The 18839-nt window shown below is 43.1% G+C and overlaps 1 protein-coding gene across 1 annotated transcript in view; it reads left to right on the top strand.

Moving 5' to 3' along the window:
- The window catches only part of PTPRG (protein tyrosine phosphatase receptor type G), a 410558-nt gene that overhangs the window by 307069 nt on the left and 84650 nt on the right, over positions 1–18839 (top strand). Inside the window, exons 8-9 of the mRNA XM_065642503.1 lie at positions 4472–4664; positions 18165–18349. Coding sequence (XP_065498575.1) covers positions 4472–4664; positions 18165–18349 — 378 coding nt within the window. The remainder of the gene's footprint in view (positions 1–4471; positions 4665–18164; positions 18350–18839) is intronic.

Raw genomic sequence — 18839 nt, 5'->3', positions numbered from 1 at the left:
TAAAGTGACTGATTTCAGTTCTGCTCAGATTTAGTAATTTGAACTAATTACATTAGAAAAGACGTCTTTCCATTAATTCTCCATGCTTAACTGTTTTTATAACACAGTAAAGCTGCCATTATGTGCTTAGAGAGCTGGTGCACAGATCTTTAAAATTAGCACATAGCAGCTTTTAATGCAAATAGACACAATGTCTGGGATTTGTCTGGAGAAGAATGGTCCAAATAAAGTAATGGCTAGATGGAGTCAGATGTTTGCCAGTTAAGTGTATTTTGGCATTGCGAGATTGTTGTCCTTAGAAAGCCATCCTGCTGAAGTTAGTCCTTCCTTTTGTTCATCTGGCTTAAGCCACTGAAAACAAACTTTTTAAATGCACTAATTCTGTAAAGCATAAGTGAATAGTTCACTGGGTGGTCATGACTTGCAGATGCTGGTTCTCTAAGTTTTCAGAAGGGTGGAAAGCGATTACCATGCTCCTGCTCCAGGCTTTTTTTCATGTTTTCTAGACTCCATTGCTCCTCCCATAGACTCTTGCATATTTTTTTGAAGTGCCATGTTCAAAACCGGTCACAGCGCTTCAGCTGGGTCCCTCCCAAGGCTGAGGGACACGGCGTGATTCCTGTGTCCGACCACCCATGCTGGTATTATTTTGCCTTTTTTCACAAAAGCATGACGTTATTGCCCACGTTCAGCTCCCGGTCAGCAGGAACCCTTTTGCTGGAGGCTTTCCCCAGGGCTCTCTCTAGCAGCGCCGGGCACGTCGTGCCTTCACGCAACCCACGGTTCTGGCCGAAGCATGCGACTCTCTGCACATGGTCCCGCTTGAATCAGACCCTTTGTTTTTTGCAGGCTATTTGTCTGATTGTTGAGATCATTTTGAATTCTGTCCTTGCCTGCAGGATACTTGCAATCCCTTGTAGCTTTTCACTACATCAATAAATTTACTGTTTATATGGTGGCTGCGAGGCCTGGCCCACCCTCAGTTTTATGCCCTGTATACGCATCAGGTGGGTCATGACTTCATTTTTCTTTTTCAGCAAATGCAAATTAACTGATAAATACCGATTACGGCCATCACTATAATGGTATTAAGGGTACTTTATCCTGGCATAGCTTCTTTCCTGTGCTGTACAATAGTAACTGTGCCAAGTCAAGCCTTTAAAATTAGGCGTTGGGCTGCTTTATGCATGCATGTGTGGTTGAAGGGCTGGGAATTCTGTGTGTAGACAGGCTTTCATTGATGCTACAACACATGTGGAATAAAAAAATACTATTCTTCCCCTTGGCAGTTCTAGATGGGTGTATTTTAAGAGCCTGCCACCCTGCCATTGCTATGATTATTATTTGTTCCTCTAACAGAAGCAGTGCAACATAATCCATTGCCATAGTTTAACCTTCTTTATCAGAAACCCCGTGAAGCAGCCTGTAATCCCAGAGGAGGAAAGTGATATTGTTTAAGCTTTGTTGGTGTTCCAATTAAATCCTTGCTTTTGTGCAAAATACCTTGCTGTAAAAAGGACAGTACTGAAGTGGTCCATTTGTGGAGGCTTCTCTATTTTATTCTCAGTGCTCCATCATCATCATCTTTCCTGATAATTAGACAACAAAATAGGACAAGCCGTGTCACCCTGCCAGATGCATTGTAAAGCTAAGTGCATTCAATGACCCAAAGCATTGCATTATCTCTCGTAATGCATACCTCAGAGTATCTCATTGTGCTTATAACGGTTTCAGTATTTTTAATTGCCATGTGTATATCCAACCCTTAGAAGACTGTGCACATCGAGCTTTAATGGTTTGTAATTACATGACTTGGAGTTTTAGATCAAGTTTCCCTCTATCTACAATAGTCTTATAAGAGCTTTTCATTTCTTCTTCTGAAGGGGAGCGCTTGTACTCCTTGAAGAGCATTAATGTAGCTCCTTGACTGCAGCTCCTATTTTTTTTTTTTCTGGCAGCTCTAGATAAATTAATTTCTCATTTGTGGTAGATAATATTTTTATAGTAAAAATGAAGTTGAAGTGACTTATATATACTTCGAACACATAAAAAGGGGAAGGTTAAAAATCATATTTGAATTGGCAGTTGTTAAAGTGCAATTATACCTCCCCAAGGTAGCATGGCAGAAGAAAATATTTTAAAAGTTCTCTCTGAAAGTTTAAAAATTCAATTAATGCCATGGAAATATAAGCCTAGAGACTCGACTTCAGAGGAGTGGTTGCTATCCAAGTTCCTGAGCTTTTATAAAGTAACCTTAAGCCCTGTTAGCTGGCTTCATCAAAACTGCTTCCAGTGCGTGAAGTGCAAAAGATGTGTAAATATGTACAAGAATTCTGGTCTGTGCTTTCATAGAAGGGCATAGCAGGATCATCTGTTGGTTTCTTTTCTTAAGACAAAAGTATAAGATAATAGTCCCTTTGCCCCTTTTTTAACCCTCCCACCAATGCTTCTGAAGGGCTCCTGCTCATCATTAGGAAATGGTTTTCAAGATTTTTCAGGATGTTTCTCTGAAGAATCAGAGAGACAATTGCAGCTGAGAACCAGGGAGCAGGGCGTACATCTAAGGTGTAAAAAAATTACAATCCAGATCTCACCGTCAGTACCTGCAAAACTGGAAGTGGTACCTGGGCTTGGTGCCTGTGGTGGGAACTAGTCGCTGGCTGTCACCTCTCCCCGCTGGTCACGTGCTGTCCCTCTGCCTCAGTTTCCCTGCAGGTACAGTAAAAGTAGTTGTGATTAGGAGGAAGCTACAGCTAAAAGCGTAGAAGCCTGAGTTGTGCTTTTGTCTTGGAGATGATTGCCTGTAGCAGGACTCAGTTCCCTTGGTTTTGTGTTTTGGTGCAGAGCTGCCAAACTCAGGATTAGAATTGTGTGGTCCATCCCTTCTCCCTCTCACTCTCCGTGTGCTGCTCCCAGTGATAACATTCCTAAACATATCTCCACTATCCTCCACAACGCACAACCGACTGCAGGGGGACTTACTTTTGAAATGAAATCTGTAAAATTGACTCTCTCCTGCCCTGGTGGTCAGAGAAGTTTCACAGATGTAAACCTAATAACCGGGATTGTCAAGCCCAGCAGACTGAGCCAGTTGGATGGCAGCAGTAGAAGGGGGATCAGTTTACTGGTTTGAAGGGAAATTAAATAATGGTAGTGAGTGCCTCTCGCTTCAGTGGAGGATGCTTATCTGCTCTGTTGCACCTTTCTTTGATTATTTTTATTAGTGCTATCAACCGAGGCTACAATGACAGTTTTTCCTATTAGCAAGTTTCAGGACTCTCACAAACTTCTTTGTGGCTTTTAGAGCAGATGCACTTAATGAAAAGGGTGTAGCTTTCAAAGTGACCTGTCGTTGAGCTGTGACTAATTCAAGTCCTTTTTTAAAGTCTTGAGCCAGATTCTGTACTCCCCAAATCCATACTGTCAGTATCTGTAGCTGATGTTGATGTAAACAATATCAAGACTGAATCCTACTCTGCTCTGTCTTACTCAGCCTTTCCAGCAGCAACATAACTAATTCTACTTCTTGACCTAAATGATAACAAGCTATTAGTAAATCCTGTACTGACCTTGATAGCTGTGAGAAAAACATTAGCTGAAAATATTTTCACCTTAGTTTGCTAGAAGTTTCTTTCTAAGAAATACTAAGATACGAAGTAACACGAAGTAACACAAAAATTTTCGAATTACCGTTCCTTCTTACAGGTTAATACATTTTATTAAAAATAGCTCAGATTTGAATCCAACAGAGGAAACTTATTCTCAGAGGAGTATGTGCTAACTGTGCCTAAATACATTTATTCTGTATTATTTTTTTCTCACCCTGTAGTTGGGTATGAGAGGGAACAGTGGTTGGTAGGAAGGTCAGGGCACTTGGAGCTGGTTGTCCTGAGGTTGCTGCACTCTGCTACTGACCTGCTTATGGACAAGTAAGCTCATGGGTTTGGGTGTCCATCCCATAAAGGTGTGACAACTGTGGTGACCTTCCTGCAAAAGTGCTGCAAGAGCTGTCTGTAAAGCTTAGCCTGGCAGCTAAACTTCATAAGGTGTTTGGAGATAAGGTAGCATTGCCCTGTCCTGGAGAAGACTCTTGGGGTGGATGGGCTTGGGAGCACTTCTTGAGACAATGCGGTGAAACAAAACGGTGCCAGCGGTGAGGGTTTGACGTGGCTGTGTCGCACATGGAATCCTTCCAGACAAGAGGTCTAAGGGCAAATGTTTCCTTGCCCATGACAGACGTCCATGGGTTGCTAGAAGGCCTTCTCTCTTGTTGGGCAGGATAAGCGCTGTGCCAAGATAAGACAGTTGGCAGTGATTTCAGTGGGCAGCCTGACTTCCTCTGTGGTTTATCAGTCTTGGCATCAACATTTTACTTCCTGCCATTTTACTTTCTTATCAGCCACCCAGATTTCACCACATTGTTTTTCTAATTAACATCCTTTTTCTCCCCTGCCATGATGGCTGCGGTCAGCTGGAGGCATTCTACTCCATATTCACCACCGAACAGCAAGACCACGTCAAGTCCGTGGAGTACCTGAGGAATAACTTCCGGCCGCAGCAAAGGCTGAACAACAGGAAGGTGTCTAAGTCTGCCGTGAAGGATGCGTGGAGCCAAGATATGACAGACATCTTGGAAAATCCACTTGGCACAGAAGCTTCCAAAGGTAGATTACACTTAAGAATTTTACATTGGACTAACAGGAGGATTTTTTTTGTCTACTTTGTTATCAAATGGTGTCGAGGATAGCTGTGAGCTACCGAAGAAATAATGCAGGTTGTGCAGGCATTTCTTGTTGGTGTGTGTCAATAAATTAACTAATCCTGTGGGTGCCTGCGATTACCTGTTAAACTTGCTGTCACAACGTGCCATGACAATAAAGTCACAGAATATGTGAGTCAAATTGGCGACGTCCCTGTTTCTGCTGACTGGCCGTAGGGCCTTATTGATGCCTGACAAAAGGGAAACAGGAAGGGAAAAGGTCAGAGGTAAAATTTCGGCCCCATTAGCACTGACTCGTTGGGTGTTTGAATGGGAATAGAGTATCCAGATGTGGTTATGGGTTTCAATTTTACAGTAACAAGACTTCTGAAGAGCCATCAACCTTTGAATTCAACGTTTTTATCAATCTGTTGGTAATGGTGATGGGGAAAAAACCTCTTCCTTATAGGCAGGTGATTTTCTAATGTCTCGCTGAAATGTTTCATGTGCCTTTTTGTAGAGCAGCTGGCGCTTGCCTGTGTCAGACACTGGATAATGAGTCGGATGGAGGGGGGCAGGAGGGAGGTTGCAGTCATGTTGGCACAGACAGCCCTGGGTAGAGGAGCACGTGAAAAATTCTGAGAGAAATGTGTACTGGATAAAATAAGACTAGAAATAAATACCATTTACTACCTTTATTTGCCTTTATTTTATTGAATGGTGTTATTTATAGGTAGGAGGAATGACATGTACTTCCCAGTCTTCAGTCTTGAGAAGTGCTTGGTGCTTAAGCAGTTCTGGGCAGAGGTAAAGAAGAGTTTGCCAGAAGGAAACAGCTAAGCAGATTTACAAGCTTCCCTTTCATACCTGGCATTTTCACCTGGCCAGGCACAGAGCGTGTAGTTTTTAGAGGATGTGAATCATGAAAACAGCTGCGTTCAGCAACCTCACCCTCCCAAGAGAGTGCTGGAAGAGTGTATTTCTCAGGGCTCATTATTCTGTGAGCGTGCTTATTTTTATATATATAATATACACGTACACAAACCTCATGTACATTAAAGGCAGCCTTGGGACGGAGAATTTACATCAGAAGTGAGAAGGAGATCCTGGGAATGAAGGAACAGAGCTACGCTCTGATGCTCTGGCCTGCAGATTTCAGTCAGTGTTTTAACAGCAACAGGTGTCAATATTTATTTCTTCAGTTATATCCTGTGTACATATTACTTACCCAGAACAGTGATGAAACTTAATAGGTTACATTATGTTAAAGGTGACAAAACTGACTAGTTTTTATTTTGAGTGCAGCCAAGGTACCTCTGGTAAATGTGGTATAATATTCAAAAAGATTTTACTGCTTTGGCCACATGCCTGCATATTCCTTGCCTCACTGGATGGTTTTTTAAGATTATAAAAATGCTTTAGGTGATTTTCACCCCCATAGTAAATAGCCGAAACCCACAATTTTGACAGAGCATTACTAATGCTAAGGTCTCTAGTTAATAGCCCGATCTTGAAGCTGGGAGTGTTCATGCTGAAGGAGCACTTGAATAACTGGAAAGATTCACGTTGACTTTGATTCAGCCAAGGGCACATGGCTTAGTTAACATGTGAGCCAGTCTCCAGGAGCAAGGGAGCTGCACAAACATTAGTCCGAGTTTAGATAGCTTGGTACCTGGGTACTTGACACTTTACAAGCTTGGGGACTGGTTTTCTGAGAAAACTCTCTCTGGGTCCTCTCCCAACATGTCCAGGTGTTGTAACACTCTGTACTTGTACCTGCCTTCAGCTTACAACATACTCAACAGAGACCCACAGGCGGGGAAGGTGCGTTGCCCCATTTCCCATGACTTGAAAACATTCAGTGTGTCATCTAATGGCAGGGATGATGCTAGAGTCAGTGATTTTTTTTTTTTCCCTTTGAGCTTTTGCTATAGGAGGCTAACGGCTGGGCAGCCAATCTTTTTTTTTACTGTCTCTATCAACTTGTCCCTTTTTGGGTTGCGTGCACACCAGGGGACACTGAAAATAGGTGCATTTTTTTCATGAACTTAAAAACAAATAGATTGCTGCAGTGTTGCTAACACAAAGTGGATTGTAGCGTATCCTCCAAAGGTTACTGGGATGAGTTAGAGCTGTTCCAGAGATCTAACAGCGTGGATGTTTCTGGACCCTTCTTTGACAAAGGTGAACAGTGATGATGTGCCTGGTCCACTGCACATTCTGAACTACTGACATATAAATAAGATGAGTTGAAGTCATAATACTTGAGTGAAAGCAAAACCTATTGTTTATTCAGCTAGTAAATACAGTACCTTTTTATATAGTGTCATTCATGCAAAAGCACTGAGAAGCCGAGTGCACAGAGCGCTCCTCAACCAGACAGTCTAGCGTACAAATGTAAGAGTGTGGGGTTAGCACAACAAATTTATTTTATGTAGATTCTTCTGCACACCTCATGGTTGCATCTCGATGCTTTCCACATTGCATTAAGCAATGTGACCAATGGCTGTCACATGTTGGCTCCTCTCTACCCTCCCCGTGCTCAGATTTGTGTGTTGTAGAAAAAGGCAAGGTCATGAAAATGTGTCTTTTACTTGCTGCGAAGTGATATGGTTTGTGATGGTCTTCAGCTCTGGAAGGGAAGTTTGGATTTGTTTGTCGGTGTGAATTTTTGCAATTTGTTTCCTCTGTCACACTCTATTAAGTCTGTGGGCAGTATTGCTAATCTAGAAAACAGTGTAGCGTTCGTTACGTAAGTCTTTCTTATTTCGGAGGAAAATGTGCCCAGAACAATTTGCATAATTTTCCGAGTAATTTTCAGAATTCCCCAGTGAATAGGGAATTTCAGATCAGCACAGAGCGATGCAGTTCTGCAGTTGTCCGTTGTCAAACGTGTTATCCTAAACAGTTTGGCACCAAACAGGAGAGTCTTTTCTCCCAGCTATCAAAGCTATCTCAGGTCACAGAACTGTGACCAGTAGCGTAACCTGCAGATACACCAGAGGAAAACTATTTCTCACTTTATGCCAGTCTTTTGAGTATTTTCTTAGCAAAGCCCTGTAAGTGCTGGCATTTGGTAAATAAAATGTCTTCTGGGAAAGGCTATTTTAGGTCAACCAAAACTGTCAGTGCATTTAGATCCAGTTTGTTAACCGATATGAATGTTACCAGCCTTTTGTTTTGAGGTTGCTCTCCTCTCCGTACTCATTTTGGTTTTGAAGAGATAGTGAAGGGAGAGAAGGTGTTTTCAATCATCAGAACACAAGATGGTGAAAAAATTTTAGCTAATTTGAAACAGTGCAGGGAGCTAATTTTTTGCTTGGGAGTGAAAACTCCAGTTTTCCTTTTGTGTTAGTATTTAGCAAGAGAGCAAAAGCTGATTTAAAACAACACTCTTGAGGACGCCTGGAATAAAAGCATATACATAAGACCTCTGCTGAATCAAAGCCCGTGAGCTGAGCTTAATTCTTAAGTTGACCCTGGAGCTGTTTCAGGAAACCATACAAATAATCTTTAAACATCTTATTTCTGAAATATGCCATTCAGGATAAATACCGTTCAGCTATGTAATCGTAGCAACTGGTGGATTCATAATAAACCATGATACAACAATATTTCTTAAGAAGATGAAACTTTTAGAGCTTCAAGGTACACAGTGGATCTTGCTGTTAAATCTTGTAGATCATCGGGCCTGTAAAATTTACAGGCGGGCTCACCAGTGTTATAGTATTGATTTATATGAAGTTTTGAAAAGTTAGATGTTCTCTGTGCAGACATATTAAATCCGGGATGTATTTGTAAAGTATTCATCAGATAAGTATGAGTGACATTGGCAGCGTTTGATTTTTTGCATATGACCATCTCTGTTACAATTATCTCCTTTCTCCTCTGGCCTGTCCTCTGTGGCTCAGGACTATGTTGCTCTGCCACATCACATATTGTGCTCCTGCCTCTTCCTGGGCTGCTTTCAAGCAGCTACGCTTAGAGGGATTGCTAATTATTTATCAGTTTAATACTGTACATTGCTCTTCAGGGACAAATAGACAGAGTTCTTACATGAAAGTCCATCCAGCTCAAGGACCTAAGTCTGCATGTTCCTTACTACTTTCACATATTGGCCCATCAATCAGAGATGTATTTACAAAACATTACCTGCTTCAGTAAAGGTGCAGGCATGGAAGCTCAAGAGGAAAAGGTGTTTCATTTCCTTGGTTTAGGTTGTATCCCATGTGCAACAATATTTGCTCATTTTATTTTGCTGCCAAATAGGACCATCAGATGTTGTTTCTTTCTCTTAATGTTTTTTAATGCTGGGGAAAAAAAATAACCAACTTTAACCTTTCTGTCTCATTAAACGTGCTGCAAGCCTCACAACACTTAAACAAGCATCCCATGTGAGGGGCTCTTGACATCAGAGTTTTCTTTCACAGATGCCTGATTACTTCCCCAAAGGTGTCTGATTACTCTTTGCTGGAGTCTCAAATGATGCTGTTTCCCATCAGTGGGAATTCGCCTTAGAGTACCATCTTTAATTATGATCCTAGACTAAGCTAAATAATAAGCAGTCATAAATTCACTCTAGTAAAACTTACTTAGCTTTGGACTCTAAATTAACACCTGGGACATTTCTCTAGTAGTGTACAGGCGGTCATTTTCCTTGCTATTCTTTGTTCAGTGGTAGTGATATGCAGTTTGGAAGACATGGTATTGTAATGTTGCTAAAACATGCATAGAAGACATTTGGATTGTCTCTCCTATCATGCTTTGCACTAGAGGCATGGCTCCAGCTACCAACCGGCAATCATAGGCACAGCACTGCTCAAGCAAAGCAGTTTCACTATTCACTGTTTCACAGGTCCTGATGTCAGAAATGCAACTAAGGCCTCCTAGGAAGGTATTGCCTTTTCTGCATGGTATGGCATCCTCGTGTCTGAGTGCATCCCCGCTGCAGCAGCATCCGAAGTCCAAGTTCTGGAGGTTCAGTGCAGCGACATCATCATTTTGAGGCAGAGAGTTTAGAGCATTTGCAGCAATGTTTCTGAATGAGAACAAGATATTTGTCTCATTTATAGCCTCCATTATTACTCCCGGTAATTTGTTTTTGCTTTCTAAATGCCCATGTTTTACGAGAACTCTCTCAAAACAACTTTGCAGTCTCTTCATGCCCTCGGGTTCTCTCTGGGAGGCCAAAAAGCATTTTGGGCAGAACAGTTCTACTCTTGCAGATTGTCGTTTATGTATTTTAGTCAAACCTAAATAACCACAAAATACTCTGTAGCAATAAGTGTAATCTATCCAAAACAACAACATGGTAAATGTAAATTTAAAATGATACATTGTCGAAATCTTAACTTGGAATTGCTAAAGCAAAATGATAACTATTTATTTTCTCTAAGAATCTTACTTGGGGGAAAAAAAATAACTAAGAGCCTTTTGTTAGTTAATTTATTATATGTTTACCATTACAGCTGATCATTATCCTTTGAAAGAATCTGGTTTACAGGTTGATTTCTTCATAGATTAACAACTCCTTCCCCGTTCCGCTGGATGACTGGACTTTTCCTACTTTCCTTTTTTATTTCATTTTGTTACGAAGATTATCCCTTTCCAATCCCACTCCCCTTTCATGGACTGTGCACTTTAGTCAGGTCAGCACCCTACTACAGTGTGCCGGTGCCAATGAATCTCTGCATTGTCATTAGGATTTCTGCTGGTGCAGCAGGCTGGCTCGGTGCAAAGGTTGCACCTGAGGGTGGTAACACCAAGCTGGTAATTGCTTGCCCTGCATCTTCTTTGCACTATAGACCTGCCCAGCTGCCACTATGGCTCAGTGCTCCAAGTAAATGTGCTCACCTATTGCTGCAGGAGTCTTTTTTGACGTGCACCTCGAGTACCTGCTGTAATCACATTTTAGGCAGAAATCAGTGTGCTCCATCTGCATCTCTTCCCTTCCATCGCATCCACGTCTTGCTCTGCAATGCTGGGTCCACGTGTGTGCCGTTCTCTTGGAGCACATCGTGCAAAACCAGGAAAGGACAGGGACAGGCTGCTGCTTTCCAAAAGAGTTGCAGGTGGAAAGCAAAGTGTTTCAGGAAAACACCTGGCCCATTTCGAGGGTGAATCAGGTACAAAATAGTACATATACCTGACATAGGTCTCGTGCCTCCCCTTGCAGTGGCTCTGTTCTGCAGACTTCTGTTTTCACCTGTAGGAACTTCTGTGTCGTCGTAATGTGAGCAGCATGTGTGTCATGCCTGAATGTAGTGGACATCGTGCCACTAGATTTAATAACAAACAGTAAGTGAATGCTTGCACTTGTTTAGATATTATGAAGGGGCCAAACCAAAAGAGCAAGAGGAATTCAGTGTGAAAGTTTAAGTATGGTTTGGGTCCACACCTTCCACTAAAGCTGGAAGAACTGAGTACTTGTAAGGGAGCTTGATGATTTATTCCATTTACACTTGCAGGGAATTCCTTTCTGCACTGTCCACCTACTGGTCCAGCTGTTTAGCCCATAGAAATACTTTAATTTCAGTCTTGTGACAGCACTTTGGACCATGAATGCCTGTAGCTCATCCCTTGTATTGGAAAAAGCCTCCAAAAGCCATGAAAGGGAAGCTGCTTTCCGGGTCATATATCGGGATGCTCTACCTGTCCTGTTGGCTTGTTCTTCCCGTGCTCCCTAGTCCAAGCAACCCTCGCCAGGACATCGGGAAGGGTATCTGGGTTAACATGGCAAATACGTGTCCTTCTGGCAGGAATCTTCCTGTTTCCCCCGTTGACGCAGCATGTGCTGCTGACTGTGATCAAATGTGTTGCGTCAGACACACTGTATAAATAAGGACACATGTGTACATTTTAAACACGAATCACCCTCTGCGTGTGCAGTATAAACACAGAAGTTGTGGAGCAGACCCTTGGCAGACATCAGCCCAGCATGGCATCCGATGGTGCAGGGCTGATCTGCACACGCTGGGGATTCAGGCCGCAGCTATAGAAATGGTATTTATGAAATATATGAAATATTTAGGCTCAAACAGAGAGTAGTAAAACACACAGTCCATGCCTTTCAGTAAAACAGGGTCTGTTGCTTTGATGCCATGGAAACTCAAATGCTACAAAGAAAGCCATACAGGAATGAATCCAGATGCTGGTTGTGCCTTCACCTCGGGAAATGCAGCTTGCCCAGAGCCCCTCCGTCAGAAGTGCCCCACGTGCTGGTTTGCTCACGAGGTTATTTCACAGGGCTCATAAAACAAGCGTGCGGTCTGTCGATGTCCCTCACACCTTAAGAAACAACCCTGTCCATTCTTAGCATAGTGAAAGGTAAGAGCAGGGAAGATAAATAGTCTGTCTCCTAGCTACATTCTGCCTGTGGATTGAAGTAGATCAACACAAATATTTATGTGTAGAGCATGCTCTGGAGCCTGCAAATGCCTGCTGGCGAAGTGCAGGCAAAGGTAAGGAAAAATGTGTGCTTCTCTTTAAAGCAATTATCCTTATGTATTAATAATGTCATTTATAAGCACTCTGAGAAGTTAACAACGTACACTAAAGCAAAACAAAAAAATGGCAAACGTTTAGTAAAAGGAGAGGGGGCAAAATGTTGTAAGTATGCCTCTTAGCACTTTTCTATGTATTAAAGCCTGTGTTGTCGCTGTGTATGATCCTCGTAGTCTATTTGTTATCCTTTGGGAGCACAGCCCTCGCTGAACTCCGAGATTGAATCTGACAGCCCAAAGAATGCCGTAGTTTGTTGTGGATCGAAGTCTCTTCCCAGGCATCTCCACTGAGCCACCCCAGTGCAAGGCAGCCGAACCTGGCACTGTGTCACTTCCCTTGCCGTGACACTGGTGGTGTGGCACTGAAAGCAAGTGTGAGTTTTCTCATTGCAGTATAACTCATACTTCTACATTTCAGGGCTTATCTGAGGATCTAATAATGAGGAGGAATATACGTGTGTGTATATAGATATATAGATAGTTAAAAGTATTTTTCTTCCCTTTGTTGGTGGCGCTGCTTTTGTCTTGTCTGCACTTGGGTTCCTGGGGGCTGCAGGGCTGAGTGAACTCCGTGCAGTATTTTTCCAATAGCACAGGCATCCATGACAGTTTCCAGGCTTCTCTGAAATCAGCTGGGAAACTTGTGGCTGAGTTGGGCATCGCTTACAGCAGTGGCAGCAAGTGATCCGTCTGTCCCGAAGGACCGGCCCTTCCAACTCCTTCCCAGTGCTGGGGCAGGAGGGGAAGAAACAAAACACCCTTCCTCCCCCAAGAGCTTGGCCACCCACTTTTTTGCCCTTATGGGGAAAAGAGGCATGAAACCCCCATACTGACCTCTCAGTTTCTCTCCTACTGAGCACGTAGGAAGAAATGCCCTGTCTAAAATCCTCTGTGCCCCTCCTTTGTAAGGGGGAAACGCTATTCCCTGCCACCTGTCACATGAATTGCCTCCCTGCCCATCTCACCATTAGGGATTCAGGACTTCACTGGCACATTGCTTTTCTGTGCTGAAAATTGTCAGGTTTTCATCACACGACGTGGATCCCCTGGTACCCAGGAGAGGAATGGCAGTTTTGCATTGCCGAGATATGCAGCAGGAGGGAGAGAGTGGGATTTTCCAAAAGTGGGCATAGCACAGCTAGAAATAACTGCCTTTAAAGTGGTGACATTTTTATGCATGGAAGAGCTAAGTTAGATCATTTTCTAGAGGATTTTATAAATCCCTCTGAGCCCAGTGCCACTGGATTCATCATATAAGGCACCTGTTTTACAGGGAGAAGGTACACAAGAAATAACCAAATAGATGGTTCTTATGCTCGCTGTAACTTCCCCTAAATAGCTCTTTTTATAACTGCAGGTAGCATATGCAAAAGGCATGATGAAACCCAGAAAGTTTGGCTGGTTTTGCATTTCTGTCTTTGAAAGATAAATGTGGCTGCTCTTCCAAAAAAAAAAAAAAAAAGCTGTAATATTCTCTTACATGCCCTCTCTGCTTTCATGAGTGTATCTTAATATCAGTGGCTAATTTTTGCAAAACAATAAGCCCCCTTTTTGTCTTTCAGCACTCTGAAACAGAGCTGCCGGGAGATTTTAGATTAAGCTTTATCAGGCTTCAGTTAGGAAAGCCTCATGGAGGTTGCGTAGCCAAATACAACATACAAATCAAATTATAGGAGAGATGAATGTGGAGTTGTTAAATTAATTTTGTTTGTTCCAGCCCATTGGAATGTTTTTAACATGAAGAAAATAATTCTCTGCTGTATGGCTGGCCTGGCCAGCGTTTAGGACTGTACTAGCATGCTACATTTGTCTGCAAGCGGTGAACAGGTTTTCTCCAGGCTTGAGTGAGCCCTGGAAGACAAGGCTAGCCAAGATGCTGGCTTGCCCCCTGCCTTCCCCGGCGGGCTGATCTGCTGAGAAGAGATGGTGTCGAGCTCTCAGACAGCCCCACACGTGGCCAACAGCTGGAAATGCCACTGAGGCCGCCCCATGTCAGGTCAGAGGGCTTCTTGCTCCAGATGCATGCGCGCAACCTCCCTCTTCTGCAGGAGTTTTCCGTAAGGCAGGAGCCAACGTGTTTGCCAGGATCACAGTTCAGGGAGGCTGAGGGTTTGGGGTTTTTTTCACTTTGAGAGGTCCAAGACATGCCCTGCTCTGGGCATCACTGTAAGTTGTGTCCCTGGTACCACCAACATCCTTGCTCATAGGGTGCTCCTCGTACCACCAATGTCCTTGCCTGTTGGGAGCCCCTGGTACCACTAATGTCCTTGCCCATTGGGTGCCTGTGGTACCACCAATGTCCTTGCCTGCTGGGTGCCCCTGGTACCACCAATGCCCTTGCCCATTGGGTGCCGCTGGTACCACCAATATCCTTGCCCGTTGGGTGCCTCCGAGCTGTAGCCTGTGGCCCTGACAAGACCTTTCTGCCTGCAGGAGCCCTGGCACCAGTGGTCAGCTACCAGGACATTGTGGCTTTGGTGTCCTGCTAGACCTACACAGGGCCAGTTCAGGTATCTCTGCTCAATATTGCACTATACCACAGAAAGACATCCTGAAAGCCCCCTTAATATTTTTGTTATCCCTTAGGATCTGAAATTAAAAGAGAGCATTAGTAATATTTTTTTTCTAAAAATAGCTGAGATCTGCTATTTCAATGTGAAATGATGCTGGTTGTTGTTTTCAGTTTTTTATCAAGCAATCTTGAATTCACGGCTTTTTTCTTCTTGCTTCTCTAGCCTGGTTTAAAAAAAAAAAAAAAAGCTTGTGTTTCTCTCTAGTGTGTCCTGATTTGATTCAATTCAGAGGAAGATGCAAAGTTCTCCCTCCCTGTCCCAACCACTTTCTGTATTTCTGTTTGTCCTTCAGCTGGACATTTTGCAAACTCACTAGAGGTTCTTTAGCATCCAGGGAAAAAAAAAAAAAAAAAGCAAGGAGCCTGCAATTCTTTTAATCTTCTTTTGAAAATCCAAGGCACACAGAGTATTGAAAGGAAAATTAGATGTCTGGAAAATGCCAGTTGTTTTATAGATGGTCAAATCATTACGCTTTTTTTTTCTTGCTTTTCAGACATTTGCTATGTTATTATGTATCACTTTAATTAAATCATCAAATTGAATTATTGGATGAAATGTGTTTTTTATTCCATTGTGTCCTGAGAAGGTTTGGTTAAATTAATAAAACCGTATGTTTCATTTTATAAAAAAGATTTCTCTTTTGCCCATTCATAAGCTGTTTAAAAAAAAAAAAAAGGGTGGCTGAACAGAAAAGGTTGGTTATTACTTAATTACATTAGGTGCTGCGATGTGCCTTGGAGTAATTGGAAAAAAGTCATACTAAGTCATGAAAAATTTGTAATATTTACTGTGAAATAGCAGCATTGTAAATCGGGTCTCCTTTTAGCATGCTGTGGATACAATTTATCTTAGTCAAAACTTGTCTCGGTGAAGCCATTGGAGTCACTCAGCTGCAGAGAAGTGCTCATGTCCCTCTTGGATCAGGGTGCAGTGGAGGGAGGGTCTCCTAAGTTCAAGCCTGTGAGTCTTCTATTTACCCTTGGGAAATACCCGCTTCTTTCCTCTGATTCGCATGAATGACATTGACGCTGGCAGCAGAGTGGCATGGAATAGAGGAGGTGACAGTCCCCTATCCCTAGGGTGGCTTCGGGTCCTTGTCTGAAAACCAGTCGGCTCGCCGTGGTTCGGAGGCGCATTGCAATTAAGGTAGATCTCTCTGCCTCTTGTGAAGGTTACCTGGTTGAATTATTTCTAATACAATTTGATGCATGATTACTTTAAATACATAAATCTCTGCATGTCCTCCTGGAGCAGGAGGACCGGACAGGACTTTCAGGTCTGGGTAGTCCTTCACCCTGGGCCCCCATCTCTGCTGTGATTTGATTAGGTGGAGCAGTAAAGGCTGGCCTGGCATGTTGAAGTGTAATTCTGTGATGACAAAGGGCTTCAAAGGGAGAGTTATGATTTATTGGTGCAGTTATCAATAAACAGTGATGTCAGTGAGAATTGATCTGACTATCTCAGCGGAAAGAGCTGAGTATGGAGAGGCAGCCAAGGATTGTGAAGCTCTGTAAATACTGACAACAGTGACTGCTTTCAGCTGTGCCCTCTTGGCCAGGTCCCCACAGAGACCAGGAGGGAGCAGGAGGGAAGGGGTCTGCAACAGCAAACCAAGGTGTTGCTTCTGGTTTCGTGGTACTGCCAGAAGAGTGCCATTTTGGTCCCTTCTACTCAGTGTAAATAGAACCTCTTACTCATTTTGTCAATAAACAAGTGATTTGAAATATTGCGGGATTTGTTTGCTTTTCTGAATCATCCTTCTGGGCTGAGCAGAAGGATCTGCTGTGAAACTGCAAGATTGTCACCACCCTTGGCAGGAGCAAACACCAAAGGTTTTTCCTGCCCAACCGTATTTCTGCGATACATGTTCTCTTGTTCAGGCTGGATACCAAGAGTGAGTTATGACTGCACAAATGCATTTGACCGGTATTTTTCTATTGTACTGATAATATTGGTGTTTACAACATTTAATCATCTTTATTTAGGAACTGCAGCTATTTCAGGAATGCAACAACTACATGACCAACCTGCAAGTCCAGGCGTAAGAATAGACATTTCTCCCCCTCGGTGTTGCCAGGACTCTTTAGAAGTGAAATAATGGCCAGATATACACACAGTCACATACCTGCTGAGAGCAACCAAGCTGAATGTGTTGGATTTAAATGGAAAAGTCATATTGGGAAAAATAATTCTGCAAACAGCGTCATTGTGATGGGCTGGGTGACACTGATTTTCCCTTTCAGAAGAGACCATCTCCTTTGCCATGGCACATGTGTTTAGGTATCATTACAAGTGATTTTTCTTGGTTCAGAGTTTATATTGGGAAAGAGAATATGAGAATCAGTCCTGAATTGTGTATTTTAAACATGATTTTTAAAGCTTGGAAAAAAATCTAAACTCTTTATAGTTGGGAAGCGCTTGATGTACTTTTTCGATAGCATATGAGTGCCATCTAGTGTTCTCCTTCTTTACCCTGACCTTTACATTTCAATGGCTTGAACAGTTTTCTTCAGCAGCTGCGAGTTGCCTGTGCACACCTCACTCCTGCAGTGTACGGGCTGGGTTTGCGCCTGGGCTTGGTCTTCCCTGGAGAAGTTTGGGTTTGGTGTCTGCAGCAGGCAGAGACTGTGGGTTTGCCCATTGGTTAAGCCGTTCCTATGCTGACGTCCCCACCAACTTAAGCTTGGGTGAGGAGTAACTTGTGTCTCCCCGCTGCAGGCAGGGTGAGGAAGGCACAGCTTTGGGAGCCTGGCTGGAGGGTTCCCCTGCCTGCTATGAAAAGGGAATGGCCAAGGGCCACCAAGCGCCACTCTGCCCTGTGCTGGTGCTCCATTACTGCCAAATGGCTGAGAATCAATGAAGGAAAATACCTAGAAAGAGGGGTAAAAAGTAACTTCTGTTCATGTGCAAAAATGTACTGGGTTAAGAGAACAACACTTACTGACCCAGTAATGTCATGTTTTCAGAGATTCCAATGATTTCCAGGGCCTGCAAAGCACACTGGAGTGTTTATCCCCTTCATACAGCAGGAGACTATGGGCTGGGGAGGCTGGGGCTCTAGTGTAGGTGAACTTCTTGATGTTCCAGTGCAGAGCTCTTAAGTGACCAAGATAAAGTGTATGTGCAAATGTCAGGACTGAAACTAAGTCAAGAACTAAGCAAGCTGCCTGCAGAGAATGGATTCTCTCGCTCCCTTTACTCTGGAGAGCAGAAAGCAGCTGCAGGTGGTATTAAATCCCATTGGTCTCAGTGGATTGCAGGCTAAGCTATTACTGTAGGCCAGGGCATTAAAGAGAAAACCTGGCTCTTAGAGTGAGGTACAGTTCTTCCTGTTTGTTCTCTCTTATTTATTTAGGACAGCTTCATATTTATTCCTTTCTTCTTTTTTAGCTTGCAGCACTCCCCCGGTCAACATGAAAGTGCAGCCTGTGAACAGGACAGCGTTACTTGTAACCTGGAACCAACCAGAAACCATCTACCACCCTCCGATCATGAACTACATGATCTCATATAGCTGGACTAAAAATGAAGATGAAAAGGAGAAGACTTTCACCAAGGACAGTGACAAGGACCTGGTAAAACCACAGCATCAACCCCAGACATATGTATCAAGTTATCTTTATATTGTTATTTTCTTGGTAGAAGGAAGTAGAGGAGGAAAGTAGTTGTTAGTTTACAGGCAGGGTAGAGTTTAATTCTCAATGAATTGCTGTGAAAATGTTCAGCATTAGCTGAATGTTGCCTAACAGACTACACAAAACACTGGAGTGTGAATTTATAGTTTATGTGAGTGCATAAAGGACTAAATCCGCAGATACATTTTCATATACTGTTGCTGAGAAGCAGCTGGCTCAGGAAATAGTTAGGCTCTGAATACCTTTTGGCTTGTTTTCAGCTCACAGATTTTCACATTAAAAGCCCAATCCCCCAAAATCTGTTCCTGGGCTCAGGCTTTTCACTCTGTGTAGCCCCTTGCAGTCTATGGAGCACTTTTCTGTCGGTAGGTGCTGCCAGCAGTAGAGTTGCATGGCCAGGGCTATAAGATTATTGCGGAGTGCCCTGTAC

This window comes from Caloenas nicobarica, chromosome 11 (assembly GCF_036013445.1).
Source record: "Caloenas nicobarica isolate bCalNic1 chromosome 11, bCalNic1.hap1, whole genome shotgun sequence".
Classification (NCBI taxonomy): Eukaryota; Metazoa; Chordata; class Aves; order Columbiformes; family Columbidae; genus Caloenas; species Caloenas nicobarica.
This window is presented reverse-complemented; position numbering and strand designations above follow the sequence as displayed.